Source organism: Neomonachus schauinslandi, chromosome 1, assembly GCF_002201575.2.
Source record: "Neomonachus schauinslandi chromosome 1, ASM220157v2, whole genome shotgun sequence".
NCBI lineage: Eukaryota > Metazoa > Chordata > Mammalia > Carnivora > Phocidae > Neomonachus > Neomonachus schauinslandi.
In genome coordinates this window covers 327,920-355,768 of record NC_058403.1, presented here as the reverse complement: position 1 = coordinate 355,768, position 27,849 = coordinate 327,920, and the positions used below count along the sequence as shown (strand labels likewise).

The following is a 27,849-nucleotide window of genomic DNA, read 5'->3' as shown; positions in this document are numbered from 1 at the left end:
CCACCAGGCGCCTGCAGGGGACCGAGCCGCAGAGCAGACGGGGTGGCCCGCTGGGTGAGCCGCCCGCTGCCCCTGTGCTGGCCCTGCGGGCGCCTCCCCGAGGACCCTCTCGTGCTGCCCACCTGGCCGCAGAGCGGAGTCCTCGCCGGAGGAGGGCAGCCACGGTCAGCATGCGGCAGCTCAACTAGGAGCAGACTTTTAAAACAGCTCTGTTCTGGTTTTAATTGATGCGGGACAGTGAGTTTAAGGTGCAGTGACCCCCCAGGGAGGTTACTTAGCACCTCTCTCACCCGGGGCAGACGGCCTGTGGCACTTTCCACAGGTTCTCTGTTCTCTCTCCGGTTTAGCAAATCCTTTTGACGTCAAACCACTGACACAGACTTGGCTGAGTAAGTAAATGATGTGTCACTGTCGTGAAACTGAAAGCATTTCCAAAGAAAACTTTTTTTTTTTTTTTGAGTGTCGTTGACACCAACGTTCTTCCAGTTTCAGGTGCACAGACAGCTTGGTGACTTGACAAGTTTATATGTCACGCTGTGCCCCCCATAGGTGCGGTCCGCTTACATTGCCGTTACGGTACCATCGAGAGGAAACGATTCTGTCTACAAGATTTATTTATCTATTTATTTGAGAGAGAGTGTGCGCATGAGCAGGGTGGGGGAGGGGCAGAGGGAGCAGGGAGCCCGACGCGGGGCTCGATCCCAGGACCCCAGGATCGTGACGTGAGCCGAAGGCAGACGCTTAACCGACTGAGCCACCCAGGAGCCCCCAAATGAAGTGTTTTTAAAATAAACATAATGTGTAGTTGGGCCTTTAGCACTTTTATGTCAGTATTCCACTTTTTTGGGTCACATCATTAGAATCCTAACAAAACCTATTTCTAGTTAGCTAATTGTGCTCTGTCATAAGCCTCTTCATTGCTACTCTCCCACCTCCCAGAGGAATTTTACCAGACATTTACTTACTTTCTTATTTATTTATTTATTTTTAAAAGTCATAATGTGTTTATACATGTCAATTTTCCCACTGTAGGTGGTGAAAAAGACATTAAAATACATTAAAAATAAAATATTTATTAATCACGTATCTTTTAAATTTAAGTTCTAGTTAACATATAGTATATTATTAGTTTTAGTTTCAGAGGTAGAGTTTAGTGGTTCATCAGTTGCATACAACACCGAAGGCTCATTACATCACGTGCCCTCCTTCATGCCCGTCACCCACTTACCCCATCCCCCCACCGCCCCTCCAGCAACCCTCAGTTTGTTTCCTATGATTGAGAGTCTTTTATGGTTTGTCTCTCTCTCTGATTTCATCTTGTTTTATTTTTCCCTTCCTTCCCCTATGATCCTGTTTTGTTTCTTATATTCTGCATATCAGTGAGATCATATGGTAATTGTTTTTCTCTGACTTATTTCACTTAGCGTAATATCCTCCAGTTCCATCCACGTCCTTGCAAATGTCAAGATTTCATCCTTTCTGATGGCTGCATAATATTCCATTGTATATATATACCACATCTTCTTTATCCATTCATCTGTCGATGGACATCTTGGCTCTTTCCACAGTTTGGCTATTGTGGACATAGCTGCTATGAACCCTGGGGTGCATGTGCCCCTTTGGGTCCCTACTTTTTATCTTTGGGGTAAACACCCAGTAGTGCAATTGCTGGGTCATAGGGTAGCTCTATTTTTAACTTCTTGAGGACCCTTCATACTGTTTTCCAGAGTGGCTGCACCAGCTTGCATTCCCACCAACAGTGTAGGAGGGTTCCCCTTTCTCCGCATCCCCGCCAACATCTGTTGTTTCCTGACTTGTTCATTTTAGCCATTCTGACCGGTGTGAGGTGGGATCTCATTGAGGTTTTGATTTGGATTTCCCTGATGCCAAGCGATGTTGAGCACTTTTTCATGTGTCTGTTGACCATCTGGATGTCTTTTTCAGAAAAGCGTCTGTTCGTGCCTTCTGTCCATTTTAACTGGGTTGTTTGTTTTTTGGGTGTTGAACTTTTTTAAGATTTATCTGAGAGAGTGCGTGCATGCTAGTGGGGGGAGGGGCAGAGAGAGAGAGAATCTCAAACAAACTCCCCGCTGAGCCCGGAGCCTGACACAGGACTCGATCCCGGGACCCTGAGATCATGAACTGGGCTGAAATCAGGAGTCGGACACTGAACTGACCGAGCTAACCCCTTCATTGCTACTTTTATACTTCCTGTTTGAGGCATCTATTAGTCTTTTTTCCCCAGAGATTGAAACATAACATGCCCCTTGAATGAATCTTTGTGTGGAGTGAGGCCCGTGATGGTTACTTTGGACCCTGTATCGGTCCTGCCCCGGGGGTAGTTCTGGGGAAGCCACTTCCTTCCTCTGTGTCTTCGGGCAGGAGACAGGTGGCCAGTGTGTGTGTCCCCGTGTCCCGGTGCTGTGAAGGACCCATTCCAGTGCTCACAGACCCTGCATGCAGGGACTTGTCAGGGCGACCATCCCTCTGCTCCCCATGTCTGGGCCCCACTGTAGACACTGGAGTGTGCAGGCGCCTCACCCCCAAGGACGCACAGGCCTCCTGTGCGGCTCCCTGCAGCCTTCTCGGAGTGTGGCAGGTGCAGTCCCAGGAGGGCCGGGGAAACGCAAGGCATCCTGATGACCTGGCCTCAGAAGTTGGCCCGAGGCCCTGCCCTGCGCCCCGCCCAGGCTTAAGGAAGGGGTGGTAGGGATGGTGTCCACCGTGCAGGCACTGGTGGGATGGCTGTCCTTGGAGTAGCCTACCCAGAAATTCTCTTTCAAACTGGTTTCCTAGCTGCCTCTGAAGGTTGTGGGGGAGGGACGGTTCAGAATGTTACAGAACCGCAGAACTCGGTCTTTGGTTCAAAGGTCATGGGAGTGCTGTGCAGGCCGCCCTGGTGAGCATTCATGGGTGATGGGCAGGGGACTGGGTGCATGAGTAGCTTCAAGCTCGTTTCCCCTCTTTTTGAAATGCTTGTCCCCTTGCAGGCTTTGCTGCAGATGGTGTGTGACGAGAGCCACCACATACTGGCCTTGTCCGAGTGCCGCGGGCCGCCCGGCGCCCTGAGCAAGGGCGAGCCGAGTGCCCCCCTTGAGCACTTCCCGAGGGAGGGCCCCGGCCTTTTGGAGGTGGTGCCGGCCCTGCGGAGACATCTGAACCTAGCACCCCAAAAGGGAGAGAAGGTACGGGGCGTTCCACCTGAAAGAGAATAAGGTGTGGGTGAGGAGCAATTGGAGGGGGTTGCTTAGCCACATAAGTGGGTTAAAGGGAATCAGGGGTGGGTCAGCGGTGGGCACGGGGGCCATGTTCCTGGCCAGCCACCCCTCTCAGTCATGTTTGCTGGGACCAGCCATGTGCCAGCACGTTCCCGGCCCCATTAGGGCAGGAGAGGCTGTGGGAGGAGGACACATGGTGGAGCTCTGCTCGAGGTGGGTGACGGGAGGCAGGCTTGGGGGCTGGGCCTGAGCCCACAGGGTCCCAGTGTCCACTCTGCAACCAGGGAACCAGGGCAGCTCGGTGAGGGCCAGGTGCTGAACCACATCCAAGGGGACCTACTGGCCACAGGGTGTGCAGGGAAGCAGTACCCCAGTGCCCGGCCCAGGCCTGCCAGGGGACAAGGTGGCCAGCCAGCAGCAGCCATGCTGGGCCTCGTGGTGTGGCGGTGCTCTGTCCTTCGGTGGCTTCTCCTCCCTCAGCAGGGCTGGCTTCTTGTGCCCTGGACAGTCGTGGGTTCTCTTGTGTCTGCTCTTCTGTTGGGTGGTTTCTGGTTCAGCCTACGGGACGCATTTGTAAGAATACCGAGCTCCTTGTCCCAATATTTTAGGACCCTCCCGGCATGTGTCTTGACTGGAGAGGAGAATTTCTCCAGGTTGTGCAGGAGGCATTTGGAAAAGAGCGGGAGATGCTGAGGGCCGAGCTGCAGCCCCAGCCCTGCGGCTCTGAGCCCAGGGACCACAGCTCCCTGCTGGAGCGGCTAGAGAAGGTGGTCCAGCAGCAGGTGAGCACGTGCCTTGATTTATTTCCCAGAGCCGCGCAGCAGAGAGGGTGACGGAACCAGTTCATGGCAATTTGACCTTGGAACGTGGCAGTGACCAGGAAGAAGTCCTGCCTCCGTCCAAACGTAACGCTGTTTAATCATGATTCCATCAAGTGGAGACGTCTGTGCATTCGTTCTCCTTGTCAACCTCACTGTGTTCTTTCCTTGAAAACAGAGCAGCGCTAAGTGGCCTGACCCAGGCTGTGAGCGCTGAGCCCAGGGTTGGAGGGTCAGAGCGCCAGAGGGGTCGGCACTGTTTCCACCAGGCCTCTCGTAGGAGAGGGCACTGGAGTCTGGACGCAGGGCCCACGGCAGGTCACTCTGGCATAGACCTGGGGGAGAGGTGTGTGAGGTCCGTGTTCCAGACCACGTGTTTGTCACGGGTATCCTCCTGTGAGTCTGTTCTTACTGTGTCGGGGACGAGGCTCCGTCGCCAAGCTCATGCCCGCGAAGCTGGAGGCACGAATTTGCATTTGGTGGGCTGCTTGCGCCTGGAGTTGTCAGCGCTCTTGCCAGGCCTGGCCTCCCCGCCCCTGGGACGCGCTCCGGGCTCCCGTGTTTCCCCACTCGGGGGTGCTCCTCCACCGCAAGGCCTGCTAGTGGCCGCGTCTGTGACCCTGCTCCCCCCCCCCTCCCGCCGCACCTCTGGGGAGGTCTGCAGGAGGAGTCCTTGGAGCACCTTCGCCTGTCAGACAGGAGCAGCTTGCTGTCCGAGATCCAGGCTCTGCGCGCCCAGCTGCGCATGACCCACCTGCAGAGCCAGGAGAAGCTGCAGAAGCTGTGCGCGGCGCTGACCAGCGCAGAGGCCCGTGGGAGCCAGCAGGAGCACCAGCTGCGCAGGCAGGGTGAGTGCCGCCCTCACGCCTGCGCCCCGCGGTGCTCCCCTGTGGGGGAGGGGTGCACAGGGGGGCCTCGCCCCCACGGGCTGCCCAGCACTGGATGCCGTGGCCCCAGCAGCGTCCCAGCCTGCCCGGGTCCCTGGGCACGGGGGCCGTCAGCCCTGGCAGTTCTCGGTTCGCAGAGCTGCGGGTGAGGTGACCGGGGCGGGGGGGGGGTTGGGGTGGGTGGAGGCCTTTGCCCAGGGTCCCGGCGGGCAGTGGAGGGACTGCGTCGTGTGAGCGCTGGACGCCGGCAGGACTGTGCCTGGGAATCTCTGGGGCTTGTGCTGGGTTTGAACAGCCTGTCACATGTTTCTACATTTAATTTGGGCTCTTCGGGATTTTTTTTAATAGATGCTCATGTTGTCTTTGAATAAAAAGCATTTTATTTTTTTTCCCGCCTGCCTCTTCTTGTTACCAGTCGCTCTGGTTAGGCCAGAGCGTTTTGGTGAGTGGAGGGCCGCGGCAGCCCTCTGCGGTAGGGGCAGCACTCCATCTCACACTCTTACACATGGTGCTGGTTGGGGTCTTCGAACCCGCGCCCCGTTGGCTCGCAGAGCCCCTTCTCTTCCCAGTTTTGGGTGTTAAATGGAGGGCCAGACCCGTCCAGCGGCGCAGCCTTGCATTTGGGTCGTGTTGCATTACCTTGTGAGCACTTCTGGGTTGGGCTTGCTGATACTTTGCGTGTGCCTGCGGGAGGGGTGCTGGTCTGTGGTTTTGCCTTCGGTTTTGGTGTGGGAATAGTGCCAGCTTTGTGGCGGATTGGCAGGTGTCTCTTCCCTTCTGTGCTCCGGAGTTTGTAGAGAACCAGGGCTATTTCCTCCCTAGGTTTTGGGAGAATCCTGTAGTGAAGCTCTTGGGGTCGGGGCTGTCTCTGTTGGGACCATGCAGTGTAGGAGTCGCGGGGGAAGCTGTGATTCAGGATGACTGCGGGGACGGTCCATCTCCGCCCAGCCTGCCCTTCTGCGTCCAGGCAGACCCCAGGCCTGAGCAGCCGGCCCTGGGGAGCCATGTCGTGCCCTCCAGCCTGCGCGGCCATTCTGCCCATGCATCTCCAGGTGCCCCGAAGCCTCGTGGGGGGGGGGGGGCAGCGTCCCGGCTGTAGGGCCCGGAAATGCCATTTTCCCCAAGAGTGAATGCTTCCTCGTCCCCACACTGGTTTGTTTGTAATTTGTGCCGTCCCGGTACAGCTCAGCTGGGTTCACGGGAGGTGCTGTCTTGTGTTCTCTCACGTACCCCCAGTGGAGTTACTGGCATATAAGGTCGAGCGGGAGAAATGGATGGCAAGCGAAGTTCAGAAAACCCTGCACGAAGAGCAGGAGAAAGCCAGCAGCGTTCGGAAGCTCCTGCTGGTGGAGCAGACCGTCGTCAGAGACTTGAGGTCCGAGCTCCACGAGCGTGAGCAGGACAACGAGAGGCTGCTGGCCTCCCTCAGTGAGGCGCAGAAGGAGGTCCTCCAGCTGAGGTAGGGCCCTCACCCACCTGGCCGCGGACTGTCGGGTAACGCGCGGAAGTCACGCACTTGTCCCCACATCTCTAGGTGTGGACGTGGAGGAGTGGCCCTCGCGGGCTGTGGTCTGTGCGCACTGTGGGCGAGCGCCCGTGACCCACGTGGGCCCGTCTCCCCACACAGGTCCGTGCTGGACAGTAAGGAGAGCGACCTGAAGGCGGCCCTGCAGGAGCTGGAGTGCGAGCGCGGGAAGGAGCGCGCCCTGCAGAGCCGGCTGCAGGAGGAGCATCTGCAGCACCTGCAGAAGGAGGGCCAGAGCTCCAAGACCCTGGAGGTGCCTGGGCAGCGGGGCCCCTCCTCCCCTCCGCGCGGGCACGTGCCGGGAGAAGCGGGCCTGTGTCTGGTGCAGCCGCATCTCCGTCGTGACAGACGGTGCTCGTAGTCCCTGGCGTCTCTGGGCGCGGGGCTCCTCGAGGCGGACGCAGCCTCCTCACTGACAAGCTGCCCGGAGCGCAGCCTCGAAGTGTGTGTCCAGCCGCACAGATGGCGGTGACCCGGCTTCTGTGTCCAGAGGCGCTTGTGTGCGTGAACTGACGTGCCGTTGGGCAGCTGGGAGGGCCGCGTGTCCGGCAGGTGATCTGTGCTCCCCTGTTCCAGGCGGAGCGAAGCGGTCGTTCACGCACACGGAGCCCATGGCTCCGCCAAGCAGGACGCTGTCTGAGCGTCCGGGGTGTCGTGCTTGTCGGGGAGGGAGAGTGAACCCAGGGCGTGGGTGTGCGTTTACGGAGCACCGCTTCCAAAACGTGCTCCACCCGTGAAGGGGACGGTGAGGTGAGGACGGGACTGTTGGTACCGTAGAACAAGGTGTGGTTGCTGGCCTGGGGATAGGAACGGGAGTCGGGGCGGGAAAGCTGTTTCCGTACTGCTCTTGACGGACGTTTCCCCGACACAGGAGTTGAGAGTATCCTTGGAGAAGCAGTGTGCTCAGAGTAATCGACTCTGTGTTGCGCTGAAACACGAGCAGACGGCGAAGGACAACCTCCAGAAGGAGCTGCAGATCGAGGCCTCGCGCTGCGAGGCGCTCTTGGCGCAGGAGCGGGGCCAGCTGTCCGAGCTGCGGCGGAGCCTAGAGGCCGAGAAGGGCCGGTCGCTGGAGCTGGCCGCGGCTCTACGGCATGAGCGGCTGCTGACGGAGCAGCTGAGCCGCGGCGCACGGGACCCGCCGGCACACCACGCTGTGCTGAGGAGACTGAAGGGCGAGAAGTCCCGCGCGGCGGAGCTGCAAGCCAGGCTGGAGCAGGTGGACGTGCAGAAGCGCTGTGCGGAGCTTGAGAGGGAGAAGGAGGTAAGGGCCGCACAGACCCCCGCCGTGGAGCCCCCCCAGCCGCGGCATGGTCTGCGGAGAGAGGGGGAGAGTTCCGCGAGGCTGGCCGCACGGGAAGGACGCGAGGACTCGAGGAGGAGAGCGGAGACGGGGCCAGGCCGGGCCGACGTGGAGATGCGGCTGACGGGAGACAAGGAGAAGCTGGTGAGAGCGCGCCGGCCGCATCACCACCCAGCAGCCCGCCGTGGGGCTGAGAGCACCCCGGGGCCGTGATCCCGTTCCGCTCCTTCGTCCTGCTGGTCTGTGTCTGTCCTCCGCCGCCCTCCGCTCACCACGGCTTCGTGGCAGGTTTCCGCGTCTCCAACCTCAGTCTTTCTCAGGGTTGTCTTGGATATTCGGGGTCCTTGGGATTCTGGGGGATTGCGTTGACTCCGCAGATGGCTTTGGGGGGTTGTCACCTTGACGGTGTTACCTCTGCGGATCATGAAATCGGAAATCTCTGCACATATTTAGGTCTTCGATTTCTTTCAACAGCGTTTTGCTGCTTTCAGGTGGTAAGTGTGGCGCTGTTAAATTATCCCCAGGTATTTTATGATGTTCTGATGCTGTTGTAAATGGAATTGGTTTCTTAATTTCATTTTCAGATCGTCCCCGGCTGGCGTACAGCAATACGGTTGGTTCTGCTATTGAGCTTGCATCTTACAACCTTAGACTTGTTTGTTATTCTCAGTTTTTTAACGTATTTGTGGTTTTCCGTGTATGAGGTCATGTCACCAGCACGTAGACGTAGGCTTTCTTCTTCCGTCCCTGTCCGGGTGACTTTTACACGCTGTCCTGCCCGTCTCGGGAGTCTCTCTCTTCTGGTTCACTCAGCCTTTGTATGCTGTATTTTCGGTCATGAGACAGTTTGGATTTGCACTTGTGGTGTCTTGGAATCAATGTTTTTGCCCTTTATTCTGTTGATGCCGAGTTTCCCATTGATCAGGTTCCATCTGTGGATCTACCCTTGCGTTCTTGGCTGAATCCCACTTGACTTTGGTGATGATGTTTTTTATATACTCCTGGATTCGGTTTGCTAGGGTTTTGCGTAAGGGTTTTGCATCTGTATTCGTAAGGGATATATTGGTCTGTGTTTTTCAAGTTGTGGTGTCTTTGATTTTGATATTTGGATGATTTTTGCCTCACAGGTTGGGAAGTGTTCCTCTTCTATTTTTTTTGGATAAAATGTTACTTTCAGATACATTTTATGTCAATCAGAAGCCTTTGTTTCTGGGAAAATTAAATTCTGTGTCTTCATATGGATTGACATTTGTGTTGCCTTCTTTAAAAATGTTTTTTAATTATTTTTTTAAAAAATATTTTTAGGGGCGCCTGGGTGGCTCAGTTGGTTAAGCGACTGCCTTCGGCTCGGGTCATGATCCTGGAGTCCTGGGGGGCTCCCTGCTCGGCGGGAAGTCTGCTTCTCCCTCTGACCCTCCTCCCTCTCATGCTCTCTGTCTCTCATTCTCTCTCTCTCAAATAAATAAATAAAATCTTAAAAAAAAAAGATATTTTTAAACACAATTTTCTAAAATTTGTGAAAATCCAAGTAAGTTTTTAAAAACACACGAGGAAAACCAGTAGCGTGGACTTTTCAGTGGTTAGCCTGCCATGAAATATTTGAGAAATGAGTATGTGTTTCTAAAAACAAAACTCTAGATTTCTAAGTGTTACAAAGATAAGTCGGCTCCCAAAATGCTATGAAATTACTTAGTTTTGGAAGTTCATGTCAGGGGTGTGTTCAGTGGGTTTGAACAGCTTTGCTGAGATAGTCATGTACTTGCGTTCACCAACTTAAGTTGCACACGTCAGTGGTTTTCGGTACCTTCAGGGTCGTGTGCCCATCGCCACACCCACGTTACAACATGTTCCTCGCCCCACACGGAGCCCACACCGTTAGCGCTCAGCCCTGGCCACCACGAGTCTCCCTTCTGTCTGTGGATTGGTCTGTTGTGGACATTTCCTCTGAAGGGATCCGGCGGTGCGTGGCCTCTCCTGTCTGGCTCCTTTCCTGGTGTTTTCAAGGCCCATGTGTGTTGTGCTGTGGAGTAGTTTGGAGGTGTTGCAGGGAGCGGGTGGTGCGTGGCCCGGAGGCACCCTGTGCTGTTTTGTGAGGGAGGCGAGTAGAGTCAGGCCCCAGGGTGCCCCTTGCTGATGCGGAACCCCCGAGTGTGTGCAGGCTTTTGTACGTGTGTGTGTTTGCCTTTTCTCCCGGGGAAGAGTGTCTGCGGCCTTCATGTGCTTCTTGAGGACTTCCGCAAACCATCTCCACATTTTTCAGCCGAACCCTTTAACTTTGGTTTTTTTAAAAAAAACAAGTGGTAATGTGATTGCTTAAAAAATGCAAAGAAAATGTTTTCCAAGTTTTAATAGTTGTTTTTCATGATGCATCTTGGAATGGAGTTTTAAGTAATTGATGCAGCCCTTTTGGTGTTACGGTCACTGTAGACGGTTAATTTGTTTTGGATTATGGACTCTTTTTCTGAGCACAGTGGCCTCCCAAGATAGTTGTTTCAGGGTCAATTTCATCTTCTCGACACAAAATAAACCTGTAGGTCCCGCGGTATCTCGCTTTCCTAACCTGGAAAATAGCTAAGTAACAATCCCTGCGTCCTCACGAGGCTGGAGCGTTGATCGAGATGATGTGCTGTGTGGGACCGCGCGGCGAGAGGCCCAGGCTGGGTTCCGGGTGTCCCAGGTTCTCCCGGACACGGCGCCTCTTCCTGCCCTTCCTGAGGCCTCCTCACCTGTGGAAGCTGCTCTAAGTGGCTGCCCAGAGAGGTTTCCGCCGGGTCATCCACTTTGTCTCCCTGGTTGGGGCGCAGGGACCCGGTGGCCGTTCCTCCGATTTCTCCCAGGAGCCCAGCACACGCCCGGCACACGTGGTGAAGGGCGTTTTGCAAATGAGGCCATTTCCACCTGGTGCACGTGCACGTTCCTCTGTGCTTCTCCGTGTCCGCGTGTTGGTGTGCGTTGGCGTGTGTGTGCATGTGTGCCGAGGCCGGAGGCCGGAACTTGGGCCTGTAAACACTCCTGTTTCAGTGTCCAGCCTCCCCTGCGCAGGCGGATAAAAGCCTGATCGTGCTCAGAGACAGACGATAGGCCTTCACCTCTGGCGCCACCGGAGCTTGGTTCTGCCTGGGTCTCTGCGCCCGGAGGAGGGTGCTGGTGTGCGGTGCAGCCCCTGCCCAGGACCCCGTGCCGGCCGGGGCCGCCCGTAGTGACGGCTGGGCTTCAGGCTTCTGCTTTTGGAACAGGCGTGTGAAGGACTTTCTGTTGTTTTGCCGTTGACAACAGCGGGAGTTGGAGTTGCAGCATCAGCGAGATGAGCACAAGATCCGGCAGCTTCAGCGGACGGTCCAGGCCCTGGAGGCGAAGGCGGCTGCTCGCCAGTCCCCAGAGGCCGAGTGGCTGCAGGAGGAACGGCACAGCCTGGAGAAGGTCCGGCAGCAGCTGCTGTGTGCTGCCGGGCTCCTGACCAGCTTCGTCAGCCAGATGGTGGACAGGTGAGCCCCTTGGGGCTGGCTGCTCCCCCTGCCATCGGAGCCCGTGTGTTGGGGAACACGTGCACCTTTGGGGCGTGGCTTTGACTTCAGGCCCCCGTTGTAGTGCAGCAGACGGTCTCTTCCCACGTGCTGGGTGAATTTCTGGGCAGCACTCTCCTGAAAGATGACGACAGAATTGTATTTTTTTGCATTCTAAGTAGGAGAGAAAAGTCCAAGTTTCTCGTAGATCTGTTCTCCTCGTGCCCCTTTACAATTGCTCACCACCCAGAGTTCTGGGCCAGATGCCAGGCCCGTCCTGCTTGGGCCCGTCAAGGCTGGGTGGCGCGACACGTCCACACGGTGTCCGCCTTGCCCGCGGCCCCCAGGACCGCTGCTCACACAGCCAGGGTGCACCTCCGTGGCTGAGGGACCGACAGGAGGGTTTCTGTGAACAGGAAAACTCATACTCGCCCTTTCCCCGTCTGCACGACACTCTGCAAGTACGGTTCTCCCGTCTGTAACTGGTTCAGTCCGTAGGGCAGCGGTGTCTCTGAGCGGACCTTCCTTCCGGACAGTGCTTCACACCAGACACAGACCCCAGTGGAGAGCAGCGCTCGGAGCCTCCCGAGTCTGTGGCCAGCGGCCGACGTCTCTGGGCGCGAGGGCCGCATCACGTCCTGGCCCCCGCTGTCGGTGGAGTGGCTCCGAGCCCCTGCCTCTCGTGGGCAGAGCATGGCTGGAGGAAGCAGTCATAAGCACTTCCTCCTGGGGGCTGCGTTGGACCCCGTTTGTCGTTTCTCCCACAGAGTTCCCAGGGGCCGTGGGTAGCTGTCCGTGGGGATCTGCACGAGCTTTTCAGTGTCTGTTTATGTTCACAGGACAATTAGTGATTGGACATCATCGAATGAGAAAGCAGTGAGCTCCTTACTGCGCACGTTAGAGGAGCTCAAGTCTGACCTGAGCGCGCCCAGCTCCTCCCAGGTGAGGGGTGGGGCCCCCCGCGTGGTTCCTTGTTTACCCCTCCCTGCCACCTCCCCTGTCTGACAGCCCGCCCTGGGCGTGACCTTGCCGAGCGCCCGGTGCGCCCTCCAGCGGGCACTGGGCCGTGGTGCCCAGGGCAGGTGCCCCGGTTGGGGGGAGGGGGGCCTGCTGCTGACCCAGCCTGCTCTGTGTGCACCTGGTTGAGAGCCTGAGCCAGAAGTGAGCTCCCGCGGGCCTTCTGGCAAATTCTGAGCTCCCTGTCGGCCGCGCCCGAAGGTGTTTAGAAGTCCTGGTTGTCGACACAGGTCCTGGTAGCTGTTCTTGGCGGTTGTGCAGTCTCACCGTTTGGTGTGAGAGCAGCACGTGTGTACAAGCAGGAGAGGGCACCGCGTGCCGCAGGAGCGAGACGGTCCGGGTGGGGCGTGCTGTCCTAGCAGGCCGGGCCTCCGTCGGTGTCCCAAGCCAGCTGTAGGCTGAGCTCCCGATTGTGGAGATGATGGACTGTCTAAGGGACTTGTGTGCCGGGCCCTCGGGGACGAGCACACGGTGCCCCTGCTCCCTGCGGGCACTGCTCACAGAGCTGTGAGCCGTCGGAGCGGGTGTGTGCTGTGATGGGGGCTTCGCTCGAGCCGCCAGCGCTGGGCGGGGTCTCGCTCGCGGGGAGGGGGGGGGATGGAAATGGGAGTTGATGACTTCCCATTTACAGCTCTTCCCAGCCCCACGAGCTCCACTGAACTCCAAATGAGTGTAAAATATATAATTCTTGAAAGCAACCAACAGTAAAAAACACAAGTAACAGGTGTATCTTTTTTTTTTCCTAAAGATTATTTATTTATTTATTTATTTATTAGAGAGTGAGCAGGAGAGAAACAGCATGAGAGGGGAGAGGGTCAGAGGGAGAAGCAGGCTCCCTGCCGAGCAGGGAGCCCGATGTGGGACTCGATCCCAGGACCCTGGGATCACGACCTGAGCCGAAGGCAGTCGCCCAACCGACTGAGCCACCCAGGCGCCCTTTTTCTTTTTTTTAAAGATTTTTTTTTTAATTTATTTATTGAGAGAGAGAGAGAGAATGATAGAGAGTGAGCACATGAGAGGGGGAGGGTCAGAGGGAGAAGCAGACTCCCCGCCAAGCAGGGAGCCCGATGTGGGACTCGATCCCGGGACTCCAGGATCATGACCTGAGCCGAAGGCAGTCGCTTAACCAACTGAGCCACCCAGGCGCCCCAGGTGTATCTTTTTTTTAACAAAGATTTTATTTGTCAGAGAGAGCGAGCAGGGGAAGCAGCAGACTCCCCCCTGAGCAGGGACCCCGATGTGGGGCTCGATCCCAGGACCCCGGGATCACGACCTGAGCCAAAGGCAGACGCGTCACCGACCGAGCCACCCGGGCCCCGCACATGTATGCATTTTAACAAACAAATTTGTGTACATTTATTTCTGTTTTCTCCTTGTCAAGAAAAAGATGACAGCAGAGCTGCAGACCCAGCTGGTGGACGTCCTCCTGAAAGACAACGACTCCCTGACGAGAGCCCTGCGCACGGTGACGCAGGAGAAGGCGGACCTGCGCCGGGCGGTGTCGCAGCTGGAGGCGTCCCTGAAGCAGCACCTGCTGAAGCGCGGTGTGTGGACTGTACGTACACGCTTCTGTGCGGCCGCGGGCGCGGGCGGGGCTCCCGCTGGGCTGTGGGCTGAGCTCCCGGCCGCGCCACAGCGGCTTAGCCCTCCAGCCACGTGTCTGCGCGGGTCCCACACGCCAGCACACGCATGACACACGTGACCTTACCGTGAGGTCACGTTCCGTGCCTGCTTGGGGCGGGAAATCTCTTTGCTCGGTTTGGACCTGATTAAAATGACATAGTTTTCCTGACTGCATAGTTTGATAGGCTTTTTTTCTGGAATGCCCAGTTTCTTTTCTTTTATATAAAATTGAGATGGTTGCGTTTGTGATTTGCTTTACCTTTTTTACAATGAAAAGTTTTCTAAACTATTTTTTAATTTACGTGCAGTAAAATCTGCCCTTTGTTGGTAGGATGTCATTTGAGGTTTCACGCGTGGGCAGACTCTCGTGACCCACGTGACCGCCGGCGTTAGCAGAGCCCACAGCCGCCGTGCTCGCTGTGGCCCAGCTGCCGGCAGGCCTGGCCTGGCTGCTTTGTGCAGTGTGCCGTTCCCGGGTGCGTGGCCGAAGCCCACGGTGTGTCACCTCTCGGAGGACCTGAGATCCTTCCTGGGCGTCGTGTTGCCAAGCAGCGTCTCTGGGTCGTCTCTGGTGTTTGATGACGACAGCGCTCCTGAGCAGTTACTCTGGGGTGAATCCCTGGGGGGGGAGGGGGTCCCATGACGTGAATGTCGAGCCCGCCGAGTGTCGAACGGCTGCACCAGTTTACTTCCCCTTCAGCAAAACGTGGGAGTCCCGTCGCTGCGTCGGCTCGCTGGGTGCCGGCCCTGCCTTTTCCGCTAGCGTGGTGCCAGGTGCCAAGTGGCATCTGTATCTTCTTCGGTGAAGCGTCCTTTAAAGCCCTTGCCCGCTTTTGAATTGCACCGTCTGTTTTCTGGCACTGTTGTGTTCTGCGACTGTGCGGTCAGATCCATGATGTGAAAGTCTCTCCTCCCCGTCTGTGCAGAGCCCGCTCTGTGGAGATGGTGGCCTTCGCACAACAAGATGTTCTCATTTTAATAGATTTTTTGTAGTTTTACTTTCTGCATTTAGGTCTGTGATCCATTTTGAGGTAATTTTTTTTTCGGTCTGAGGGTTAGGTCGAGGATTATCTGTATGCACGTTGGTACCGTTATTCCGGCACGTGTTGGAGGATCGTCTTTGTACCAATGTCAGAAGTCACTCCACAACGTGCGTGTATGTCTGGATTCTCCCTTCTGTTCTGCTGACCAGGCAGCATGGGGGAGATCACAGCTTCGTATCAGGAGTGGGGATGCTCCGGTTTTTTTCTGCCTTCAAATTATCTGGCTATTCTAGTTCCTCTGTCTTTGAACATAAATTTTAGGATCTTGCTGGTTGGTTGGTTGGGATGTGGGAGGAACCGGGAGGTACAGCGTCCGACTGGTTTGGAAAATGGTCTGGCCGTTCTTACCAACAGTTCCACATAAAACTTTCCTGCCACCGATACTCATTGTAGCCTGAAAGTGGAAATAACCCAAATGTCAATTAATTAATGAACGGGTAAATAAAATATGGTATATCCATAAATGGGCTTATTTGGCAGTAAAGGACTAAAAGACTGCCAAGTGCTGCAGTGTGGATGAGCCTCTGTCCCCTCCTTGTAGGGCCCTATTTACATGGGGTGTCCAGAGCCGCAGAACCATTGAGGCAGAAAACAAATTAGTGGTTGCCTGGGGCTGGGGGTGTGGTGGGGAGGGACGGGGCGGGGTGGGGGTTGGGGTGACGAAAACACGAATTACAGAGTGGTGGTCGTTGCATTCTGTGAATATATCCTAAACCTGTTGAATTGTACATTTTCAGAGGATAAATTTTATGGTATGTGAGTTACATTTCAGTGAAGCTGTCATAAAGGTTTTAGGCAAGGATTGACATCTTGGCCACGTAACTGTAACTATGTTTGAATTTAGCTGCATCGAACCTTCCCATCTGGGAACTTGCATGTCCTTTCATGTGTTTCTGTCTCTTAAATGTGTTGTAACTATCAGCGTTCAGATCCTAAAAACGTTAGGTTGATACCTAAACATTTCATTTTTCAGGGAGCTGTTGTAAAAGGTACTTTTCAAACCTTTTGTTCTCCAGTTGTTCGTGGCTCGTGTGTAGAAACACGGTCCATGTTCACAGGTTCACCTTGTGCTGTGACCCTTGCTAACCTTGCTTTTTAACCCGATGAGCCCTTCTTTGGGATTTTCTACAGACACAGTTATATCATCTGTGAATAGGGTTTTCTTTTCTTTCCAATATGAATACCTTTGATTTCCATTTCTTGCCTCTTGCACAGGCTGGACTTCCTGGACGTGGTTGGGCAGGCCGGGTTCCCAGTCCGGGGGCCTGGCCGGAGCTTCCGTTTGTCAGGTGCTCATGCGAAGGCCCTGGGGCTGAGGTTCCCTTCCCAGTCTTAGTTTGCGAAGACTTTCTATCATGAATGGATGTTTGAGTTTGTTATGATTTTTCTTCACCTGTTGATAAGGTGATGCGCTTTTTCTTGTTTACTCAGCTAACATGGTGTATTAGGTTGATTTTTGGTTGTGGACTCTATGTTGTGTGCCAGGGAAAGCCCCGGGCAGTCATGATGTCTTACCATTTTTACGTATTGTTGGATTCAATTTGCCCGTATTTTGTTGAGCATTTTTGCCTCTGGGTTCATGAAGGATGTTAATCTGGAGGGGTTTTTTGTATTGTCTAGTTTGGGCCTCATAAAATGAGTTGGGACATGTTCCTTCCTCTTTTTAATTTCTGGAAGAGGTTTCCTAGAGCTAGTATTTATTTCTTCCTTAAGTATTTATTAAAATTCACCAGTGAAACCACCTGGGTCTTTTGGGAAAGGTTTTTAGTGATGGACTTGGTGTTCCTGGTGTTGGTGGAGGGTCCCACAAAGGTCGTTCAGATCTCCTGTAACCTTGAGCTGCTTCCTCCTTGTCCTCGGTCACCGTGAAGGGGGGATGTTGACATCTCTAAGTAGAACAGTGAATTTGTCTTCACGCTCCGTCCAGCTTTGCTTTGTCTGTTTTGAAGCTCTGTTGGTAGGTAAGGTAAAGGGACCTCTGTACTTGGAAAGTAGGGTCCAACCACCAAGCCGACCCAGGACTTGCATTCCTTGATGTAAGAAGTTACAATGGCTCCACGTTTTAATCTTGACGAAAGCTGCCGTTAGCACCGTTCACAGTCCTGTCTGCTTCTCTGGGACTTGTCGGAAGCGTTTGGAGGCCCCTTGCTGAAGGTGTCTTATTGTGCCTGTGATTAAAGCCCCGCCACCATTACAACACTTTCATCCTTTCTGTGGAAGTTAACGAGGAAATCAGGGAATAGATTATTTTATTGAAGACTAACTGACACGCAATACTGTACTAGTTTCCAGTGTACAACATGGTGATTCAACACTTGCATCCGTCCCGAAACGGTGGCCACCGTGGGTCTAGTTCCCGTGTGTCACCGCACAGAGTTGTCACGGTTTCCTGACTGCCCCTTCTGCGGTGGCGTCCTAATGACTGGGCGTTGGCACCTCTTCATCCCCTTGGTCTATTTTGTCTGCCCCCCAGCCCCCCCCCCCCCCGACCACCAGCCAGTTTGTTCTGTGTTTCTGTGAGTCTGTTTTGTTCGTTTGGTTTGGTTTTTTAGATTCCGCATATAAGAGCGTTGACATGGTATTGGTCTGTTTCTGTCTGACTTCTTTCACTTAGTGTAATACCCTCGAGGTCCATCCATGTTGTCAGAAATGGCAAGATTTCATTCTTTAATGACTGAGTAGTATTCCATTGTACATATGGACCACATCTTCTTTATCCATTCATCTGTTGAAGGGCATCTCGGCTCTTTCCACAGTTTGGCTATTGTGGACATTGCTGCTATAAACACCGGGGTGCATGTACCCTTTCGGATCCCTACATGTGTATCTTTGGGGTAAATACCCAGTAGTGCAATTGCTGGATCGTAGGGTAGCTCTATTTTCAACTTTTTGAGGAACCTCCATACTGTTTTCCAGAGTGGCTGCACCAGCTTGCATTCCCACCAACAGTGTAGGAGGGTTCCCCTTTCTCCGCATCCCCGCCAACATCTGTCGTTTCCTGACTTGTTAATTTTAGCCATTCTGACCAGTGTGAGGTGGGATCTCATTGAGGTTTTGATTTGGATTTCCCTGATGCCGAGCGATGCTGAGCATTTTTTCAGATGTCTTTTGGCCATTTCTATGTATTTTTTGGAAAAATGTCCAGGTTTTCTGCTCATTGGATTGTTTTTTTATATTGAGCTGTATATGAGTTTTTAAATGTATTTTGGATATTCACTCTCTGTTGAATGTATTATTTGTTGATGGTTTACTGTATAAAAGTTTTTTAGTTTGACGTAGTCCCACTTGTTAATTTCTGCTTTCATTATAGGAAATAAGTATTTATTTATTTTTAAAGATTTTATTTATTTGAGAGAGCGAGCACGAATGGGGGGAAGGGCAGAAGCAGAGGGAGAAGCAGACTCCACACTGAGCAGGGCGCCCAATGTGGGACTCAGTCCCAGGACCCTGATGAGATCACGACCTGAGTTGAAGGCAGACGCTTCACTGACTGAGCCCCCCAGGCGCCCCTGAAAAATAAATATTTTTAATGAGTAAATCACAGGCTGGGAGTGAGCTGGTAGAACATGGTGAAACCAAGGAGACTTTGATTCCTAGAGAACCTCTTTCCACAAATGACCAGGCTGTGTTTTAGGACCAGGAAAACAAACATCTAGTCTTTTCCCCCTTCCTCACCAGGGGTCCTGTGAGAGCCCTTCGACAGGGTCACCTCAGTCACAGGCCCCTCCTCTCTGCTGTGCCCTGGAGCTGGGGGCTGGTGCAGCCAGGCTGCTTTTGATTCCTGTTCCAGACTGCAGGAACGAGGTCACCGTGCACGTGGCCAAAGTGCTCGGAGCTCCCTCTGGTCATCCGGTATGAGCAGCCCCTTTGCTGTCCTCACTGTGGGATCCTTCTCCTCTGTAAATGGGTCCCCACTGGAGCTCTGGGCGCTCTCCACACACCGTGGTATCCAGGCCACGCCACGTATGTTTGGATGTGCTGCCTGGTCATGACAGCTCCTCAGTGTCCGCAGCGCCCACATGGGGCCCTTGCTGAGGTTTCCAGGCGTGTGATTTGTTGGTGCTGCCGTAGAACCAGGAACTCAGACCTGTCAGGAGTTAGCCTTTCTAGGACCAGAGACTGTGCGGGTGTTCAGCAGGCTTAATGCTTTGAATTCGGTGTTCTTTCACAAATATTTGGGGTTTGTTTTTGATAAAAACGTACCTTTTGTGCAGTCATACTTCAGTAATTGGTATGCAGTAACCATCCGTGAATATTAATTATCTGATTGATAACACCACGTAACAGCTGGGGCATCTGAAAAGATGCCGAAGACGGACCCAGGATGGCCCATGTTGTGGCATTCGGGAGACGTGCCCCAGCCCCCTCCTACGTCCTGGGGGAGCAGCCGAGGAAGAAACGAGCTGTGTGAACGTGACCCTGACCCTGGGGTGGGGGTGGCGACTCCGCCCTCGGCCGTTTTTCTCAAGATGTTCTTCTGTTGGAGCAACTGTGTAGACGGTGTCGTCTGTGGTTTGTTACAGAGACCGGACAAGTCTGCGTGGAAGCAAGACGGGGCAGTCTCGCAGAGCTCAGCAGGACAGCCAGACCCAGCAGTGCCCACGCCGGCCGCATGCGAGGAGGGAAACACCTGCAGCGTGCACGTAAGCGCAGGCCTGGGGGCCGCGCTGGGCGTGTACAGTGTCATCCGCTGAGTGCCCTTTATCTGTTCTCAAGACTTTATATTTCTAGGGGTGCCCGGTTGCCTCTTGATCTCGGCTCAGGTCATGACCTCAGGGTCCTGGGGTTGAGCCCCATGTTAGGCTCTGTGCTCAGCAGGGAGTCTGCTTGGGATTCTCTCCCTCTGCCTCTCCCCCTGCACGCTCGCTCACACTTTCTTAAAAAAACAAAAAACCAAAAAAACAAGCACTTTATATTTCTAGAGCAGCTTAAGGTTCACAGCAGAACTGAGGGGAAGGTACAGAGAGTTCCCATATACTCCTTGTTCCCCCAGTGCTGACAGCCCGCACCTGAGTGAGCCTGCACTGACAGGTGGTCATCACCCAGAGTCCACAGGCTACGTCAGGGCTCACGCTCGGTGGTGTGCGTTCCGTGAGGCTGGCAAAGGTGTGACAGTCGGTACTTCTAAGAATCCTGGTCTGTTCATTGCAGCTGCGAAAGCATTCTCGTGCTGGTGGGGTTCTCCTTCGCCTGAGCATAGTTGCCAACACGAGTATCCGCGTGTGTCTATCAGCAGTGGGGAGACGTCGAGCCGTCTCAGATTAGAGCAGTAAAGTGAATACACTTCCATCTGAAACCCACTGTCATTCCGTACAGGTGTCTTGTGTCTGTGCTCACAAGTTAAGGGTGTCAGGCTTGGAGGTACCTCATATTAGGTAACCGTCTCCACAGCCTGAAAACACCCCAGACCGGGGATTCGCTGGTCATTGTGTTGGCCCCTGGGGTGCGGGGCCGTCATTTCTATGTGCGCTCCATAAGGATACGCCTCTGTGTATGGGCCTGGGGATGAGACCCGTCCCGCCCCGGGTGTGCCCCTCACCTAGTGGTCAGATTCACGGGGCCTTTTTCCTCCGAGGCTTGGAAAGCATGTCTGGTCTGCCTTTTGTCCAAGTCTGCCCAGCGAGGCTGTCCCTGGTGACAGAGGTCACGCAGGGCTCACTGCTGTAAACAGTCTGCTGAAGGGAGAAACGGTCTGCATCTTTTTAGTTTAATTTTTTTAAAGATGTATTTATTTATTTATTTAAGTCCTCTCTACAGCCCATGTGGGGCTTGAACTCGCGACCCTGAGATCCAGAGTCGCAGGCGCCCCTGTCTGGTTCTTCTTAAAGCCCAGTGGTACGAACGTGCTATGCATCCGTCAGCAAGATGTCTTTGTTCCAGGATTGTTTAACTTTTTTTTTTTCTTTCAGATGGAGAAATTGTACCTGCATTATTTGAGAGCAGAAAGCTTCAGAAAAGCTCTGATTTATCAAAAGAAGTATCTTTTACTATTGATTGGTGGATTCCAGGACTCTGAACAAGAAACGCTCTCCATGATCGCCCATTTGGGAGTATTTCCTTCCAAAGCAGATAAGAAAATTACCACATCTCGCCCTTTTACGAAGTTTCGGACTGCCGTCAGGGTGGTGATCGCGATATTAAGGTACGCTGAGGCCCCCGCCGCCGAATCTTCGTGAGTGGGAGGCATGCTGGGTATTCGGGGCTGTCTCCCTCTACGATGGCGCTCCCTTTTGAGCTACGCTTGCCTCCGAGAGACCATGTTGCGCAGAACCGTCACCCAGCTTCTGAAACTAAGGTTGAGGGATGCCTGTTCATCACAAAACCATACCTTGCCCCTTACGGGCCTCGTGCCAGGATTCCTTCTGACGACAGGCACGTCTGACGGAGTTTGAAACTGCATTTCACGGCTTCACACTCCGGTTGCCTGTATTTTAGTGAAATGTGCGCTCCATGAAAGGGGCCAGGCCCACCGGGCCACGTCACCCGCGTGGGGTGGTGGCCGCGTGTGCTGCTCTCATCCTGGCCACGAGCCCTCTCCCTGGAGGAGGGCAGGGCGTGGAGGTCCCGCTGGCCCCAGGCACCGCTCAGTGTCCTAGGCGTTGTTGACACGGGGTGTCGTTTTGGGGGCAGGAATGTGAGTCTCTGAAATTTCGACCTGTTCAGAATTAACAGTGCTGAAAATCCGTTTTACGTTATAATTTTAAGATTTGCTGAATCTCCCAAATGTTTGTCCCGCTAAGAATTGTTAGCTCTGTCTGCCGTGTGATGCCCTCGAGGTGCCTTCCTCAGACCCCACCCGTCGGCTGTCTCCCTCACTCCTCCTGGCCCTGCCCCTGCAGAGACCCAGCACCGGCCAGTCCGGTCCAGCAGAGGTGGGAGGCTGCCTGGCCTCCTCGCTCTCCTGCTCTCGGCCCTCAGCCTCAGGGCACGTCGTCCCCTCGCCTCTGAGTTCTGACCGCAGACCACCAACCCACCACCTGTCTGTCCATCCATCCGTCCAGTCTGCATGTTTGGAGAGAACGCCCTGTGCCAGGAAACCTGGCAGATGTGATGTGGGGCAGGGGACCCGGGCGGAGCAGTTTCAGCAGCTGCAGTTTGGATGCGAGTCAGAACGTGCCTTCCAGGAGGGTGCGCGGTCAGAGAGGCGGCGGTGCCTCGAAGGAGCTGCTGACAGGAAGGCCGTCTCTGAAGGGCGTCCGCCAGGCCACGGAGGCGCCGTCCCAGGAGGAGCCAGGGAGCCCTGCAGCGCAGCACCTCTGGGCACTGGCCCCTGGCGCTCCTCACCCTGACACCCCTGCTCCCTGTGTGACCAAGGACACCTGGGGGCAGGGGCCGCTATCTTGCTCCTTTTGCCCGGAGCCGTCGAGTGGCCCCAGCGGTGGTAGGGAGCGGGTGTTGCAGACTTTGAACTGGGGTCTCTGGGGCCCCGGGTTGGTGGGCGTCAGGGCGGCGCCGTGGCCGGGAAGGTGCTGGTTGGCAGGGGCGCCACGGTCACCGCAGACGGGGGCCCACCCGAGTCTGACCCCGGGTGTCGGTGACGTCTGGATCTTCACCACTCTTTTCACAACTGTTTTGCTCTAGTTTCCAATGTTTTGTGTCCTTTGTTTTCTTTGTAGATTACGTTTCTTGGTTAAGAAGTGGCAAGAGGTAAATCGGAAAGGAGCCGTGGTGGCAGGCCGAGCGCCCCGTCCAGGTGGGCCCAGTGGGAGCCCTGTAAAGCACACCGGAAACCGTACACTCAGCTAGCGGGGCCGTCGGCGAGGCCAGGTGGCTTCTGAGGGAAGGTGGCTTCGATGTTGGGAAGCGCAGAGAAGACCGGTTAACGGTTGAAACAACGTAGAAATGCCAGAGATATAGACGAGTAACGCACTTAATAAAAGGTCCGCTTCACGGCTACATCTCTCCTTTGGGAGCTCCACTACCCGCGCTCCGCCCAAGAGCGGCCTTCGTGGGGCCCTGCCCCACGTGTAAATGTGCGCAGAGAACTCTCCACTCGCAGGGGCGCGGCCCCCAGTCCTGCGGGGCTTCAGGCGTCTGGAGGGGAGGCAGCCAGCGCTCGGCAGCTGGGCGACCCTGGCCACCGATTAGCTTTGGTTCCCACGTGTGGTTACTTCGGCCTCCAGGCCTTTAGGAGGGTTGTTCCCACACCAGGCACACCTGGTGGTCTCAGGGTTCTGCTTCTCCCTCCTCCAGAGCCCCCTCCTCAAATCCTGGGGTGGGGGGAGCACCCCGCTGGCTCCCCAAGGTCACGGGGTGCTCCCCTGGGGGCACTGCCGTATGGATGTGGGGGTCAGGTCAGCCCTGCAGGGGCAGAATACAGGTGATCAAAACTCAGGTTTCTTCTAGAGCTTTTTAAAACATAATTTTTATAAACCGGGTATTTTACACTTGATCTTAGCCAAAAGGCCAAGAAGCGACATATAAACCGGGTATTTTAAAAATGCTTTGAAATTGCCACGCAGACTCCTAAAGGTTTGTAAATTTTAAGTTTTGGTGGAGGGGCCTTTCTACTAAAGGCATCCATGTCTCTTTTCCTCATCCCTTTGTTGTTCAGCGGTTGCGGGGGAAGGATTCCCGGCACCACGGCAGCAGCCTGCACCCAAAACCAGCACCTCCCCGCCAGCCCGGGACGCGTCCTCCAGCCACGCCGGGGACCGCGGGCCCAAGGCCTCCCCGTGCAGGAGGGAGAGGTGAGTGTGCTTCCAGGCTGCGTTTGCACGGTAGGCGGGCCTGCAGGCAGGCCGCTGGGCCCCTACTCAGACGTGCGCGTGCTCACCAGGGCCTTGGTGGGCTTGACTTGATCTGTTTTCTGTGGGATTCGGGGTGTTTTGGCACACATGAGGTCATCTCTCTACTTACTACTCAGTTGGCAATTGAGATGTTACAGCCACCACGTTAAACATCCGTAGGTTACTTGTGGGGAAAAAAACCCTTTTCAGTTAAAAGAATGAGAGGCCTTGTGGTTGGATGGTGGAATGCAAGTTTGTTTCAACGTTACAGTGAACTGTGTTCCCCTGATGGCCGGAACGGGCTGAGCCGTGACTGCGTGGATGTCCCGCGACCGCGGTGGGGTGAGGGGGTGCGGCTGCGGCTGCGACTTCTCCTCCGGGTGTTACCGTGAAAGATGGACCTTGGGTTTCATCTCTGCAGAGTGAACCACGTGAACCTCCTCCTCAGGCGCTGGGATGAGGGACTCTGGTTACGAGTCATTTATTTCGTTCTTTCAACCATGATTTTTCCAAGATTTGTAACATAGGCCAGTTCAGCTCGTGTCTTTGCGGGTGTTTGTCCCCACGTCCAGAACCTTCGGCCTCTCTCTGTGTGCTTCCCAGCGCGTGCTCCATGCTTAGGGTGGTAGCACCGTCCCCCACGGGTGCCGTGGACGGGGAGGACGCGCCGGCGTGTGCGCCTTCAGCCCTTGCCCCTGGTTGACGGTGGCATCTCTGTGCACGCTGCGCTTGTGAGCACAGCGGTCTCTGACGGGAGAGACGGGACGGGACGTAGGGGTGGGGCCAGGCGGCAGCCAGCCCCATGTGCGGCTGACGTGGGATCTCCTGCGCTGATGGTGTTCCACCGACGTGTGGGATTCCTCAGGGAGATGTGTTTCAGAAGTGCTGGCTTTGGCCTGGCCTCAAGCAAGGCAGGGAGTGCACATGAGTCCGTGGGGCCCCGGGTGCCCAGGTCTGTGTGGGGGAGGCGGGGACTCTTGGCCGGTGGCTGTGGCAACCCTGGTGTCTGGGTTGCTGATGGTTATGGAAAGAGTCCGTGCCAGCCAAGGCCTCTTTTACGTGGGTGGTGCAAGGATGAGTAAGACGTGTGCCTACCCTGAAGGGAACGTGAAGGACGCAAAGCAGAGGACCGGGAGGAAGGGTGCTCCGTAGAGACTGGATCCGGTGGGCTGTGCCCCAAGTGAAGGGGACAGTTTGGGATGATCAGAGAAAGGCCAGTGGGTAGTGGGGTCACCCTTAGGGCACCGAGCGGTGGGTCTGAGGGACAGGGCTCCATCATCCCGTTGGGGTAATGCATTTATACTTGAAAATTTCGTGAATGAAGTAACATGTTATTAGGGCACCTGGGTGGCTTAGTCGGTTAGATGTCTGACTCTTGATTTCGGCTCAGGTCATGATCTCAGGGTCGTGACATTGAGCCCAGCATCGGATTCCACGCTCAGCACAGAGTCTGCTTGAGATTCTCTCTCTCCGTCTGCCCCTCCCCCGGTGTGCCCACCCTCATGTGTGCACACACTCTCTTTCTCTCTTAAATAAATAAATCTCTTTTTTTTAAGGTTTTATTTATTTAATTGACAGAGAGAGAGAGAGACAGCGAGAGAGGGAACACAAGCAGGGGGAGTGGGAGAGGGAGAAGCAGGCTTCCCGCCGAGCAGGGAGCCTGATGCGGGCTCGATCCCAGGGCCCTGGGATCATGACCTGAGCTGAAGGCAGACGCTTAACGACTGAGCCACCCAGGCGCCCCAATAAATAAATCTTTTTATTTTTATTTTTTTTATTTTTTATTTTTTTAAAGATTTTATTTATTTATTTGAGAGAGAGAATGAGATAGAGCATGAGAGGGGGGGAGGGTCAGAGGGAGAAGCAGACTCCCCGCTGAGCAGGGAGCCCGATGCAGGACTCGATCCCGGGACTCCAGGATCATGACCTGAGCCGAAGGCAGTCGCCCAACCAACTGAGCCACCCAGGTGCCCTCTTTTTTTTTTTTTTTTATTCTTTTGTTAATCCCCATACATTTCATCATTAGTTTTAGATGAAGTGTTCCATGATTCATTGTTTGTGCATAACACCCAGTGCTCCATGCAGAATGTGCCCTCCTCAATACCCATCACCAGGCTAACCCATCCTCCCACCCCCCTCCCCTCTAGAACCCTCAGTTTGTTTTTCAGAGTCCATCGTCTCTCATGGTTCGTCTACCCCTCCGATTTCCCCCGCTTCATTCTTCCCCTCCCGCTACCTTCTTCTTCTTCTTTTTTTTTTTTCTTAACATATATTGCATTATTTGTTTCAGAGGTACAGATCTGAGATTCAACAGTCTTGCACAATTCACAGCGCTTACCAGAGCACATACCCTCCCCAGTGTTGAACACCCAGTCACCCCATCCCTCCCACCCCACCCCCCACTCCAGCAACCCTCAGTTTGTTTCCTGCGATTAAGAATTCCTCATATCAGTGAGGTCATATGATATATGTCGTTCTCTTTTTGACTTATTTCGCTCAACATAATACCCTCCAGTTCCATCCACGTCGTTGCAAATGGCAAGATCTCATTCCTTTTGATGGCTGCATAATATTCCATTGTATATATACACCACATCTTCTTTATCCATTCATCTCTCGATGGACATCTTGGCTCTTTCCACAGTTTGGCTATTGTGGACATTGCTGCTATAAACATCGGGGTGCACGTACCCTTTCGGATCCCTACTTTTGTATCTTTGGGGTAAATACCCAGGAGTGCAATTGCTGGATCCTATGGTAGCTCTGTTTTCAACTTTTTGAGGAACCTCCATACTGTTTTCCAGAGTGGCTGCACCAGCTTGCATTCCCACCAACAGTGTAGGAGGGTTCCCCTTTCTCCGCATCCCCGCCAACATCTGTCGTTTCCTGACTTGTTAATTTTAGCCGTTCTGACTGGTGTGAGGTGGTATCTCATTGAGGTTTTGATTTGGATTTCCCTGATGCCGAGCGATATTGAGCACCTTTTCATGTGTCTGTTGGCCATTTGGATGTCTTCTTCGGAAAAATGTCTGTTCATGTCTTTTGCCCATTTCTTGATTGGATTCTTTGTTCTTTGGGTGTTGAGTTTGACGAGTTCTTTATAGATTTTGGATACTAGCCATTTATCTGATATGTCATTTGCAAATATCTTCTCCCATTCTGTCCGTTGTCTTTTGGTTTTGTTGACTGTTTCCTTTGCTTTGCAAAAGCTTTTTATCTTGATGAAGTCCCAATAGTTCATTTTTGCCCTTGCTTCCCTTGCCTTTGGCGATGTTTCTACGAAGAAGTTGCTTCGGCTGAGGTCAGAGAGGTTGCTGCCTGTGTTCTCCTTGAGGATTTGGATGGACTCCTGTCTCACATTGAGGTCTTTCAACCATTTGGAGTCTATTTTTGTGTGTGGTGTAAGGAAATGGTCCAGTTTCATTCTTCTGCATGTGGCTGTCCAATTTTCCCAACACCATTTGTTGAAGAGACTGTCTTTTTGCCATTGGACATTCTTTCCTGCTTTGTCGAAGATTAGTTGACCATAGAGTCGAGGGTCCATTTCTGGGTTCTCTATTCTGTTCCATTGATGTATGTGTCTTCTTTTGTGCCAGTACCATGCTGTCTTGATGATGACAGCTTTGCAATAGAGCTGGAAGTCCGGAATTGTGATGCCGCCAGCTTTGCTTTTCTTTTTCAACATTCCTCTGGCTATGCGGGGTCTTTTCTGGTTCCATACAAATTTTAGGATTATTTGTTCCATTTCTTTGAAAAAAGGGGATGGTATTTTGATGGGGATTGCATTGAATGTGTAGATTGCTCTAGGTAGCATTGACATCTTCACAATATTTGTTCTTCCAATCCATAAGCATGGAACGTTTTTCCATTTCTTTGTGTCTTCCTCAATTTCTTTCATGAGTATTTTATAGTTTTCTGAGTACAGATCCTTTGTCTCTTTGGTTAGATTTATGCCTAGGTATCTTATGGTTTTGGGTGCAATTGTAAATGGGATCGACTCCTTAATTTCTCTTTCTTCTGTCTTGTTGTTGGTGTATAGGAATGCCACTGATTTCTGTGCATTGATTTTATATCCTGCCACTTTACTGAATTCCTGTATGAGTTCTAGCAGTTTTGGGGTGGAGTCTTTGGGGTTTTCCACATAAAGTATCATATCATCTGCAAAGAGTGAGAGTTTGACTTC

The 27,849-nt window shown here is 53.9% G+C and overlaps 1 protein-coding gene and 1 pseudogene across 1 annotated transcript in view; one reads left to right on the top strand and one right to left on the bottom strand.

The window, feature by feature from the left end:
• Positions 1–27,849, top strand: part of PCNT (pericentrin) — a 143,667-nt gene that overhangs the window by 108,480 nt on the left and 7,338 nt on the right. The window contains 13 exon segments of the mRNA XM_044918911.1: positions 2,991–3,185; positions 3,827–4,004; positions 4,693–4,884; positions 6,160–6,382; positions 6,551–6,701; positions 7,320–7,712; positions 11,028–11,236; positions 12,094–12,196; positions 13,653–13,826; positions 19,461–19,580; positions 20,847–21,079; positions 22,554–22,630; positions 23,492–23,627. Of these exon segments, the coding sequence (XP_044774846.1) occupies positions 2,991–3,185; positions 3,827–4,004; positions 4,693–4,884; positions 6,160–6,382; positions 6,551–6,701; positions 7,320–7,712; positions 11,028–11,236; positions 12,094–12,196; positions 13,653–13,826; positions 19,461–19,580; positions 20,847–21,079; positions 22,554–22,630; positions 23,492–23,627 (2,384 nt within the window).
• On the bottom strand, positions 23,222–23,355 carry LOC123326861 (annotated as a pseudogene).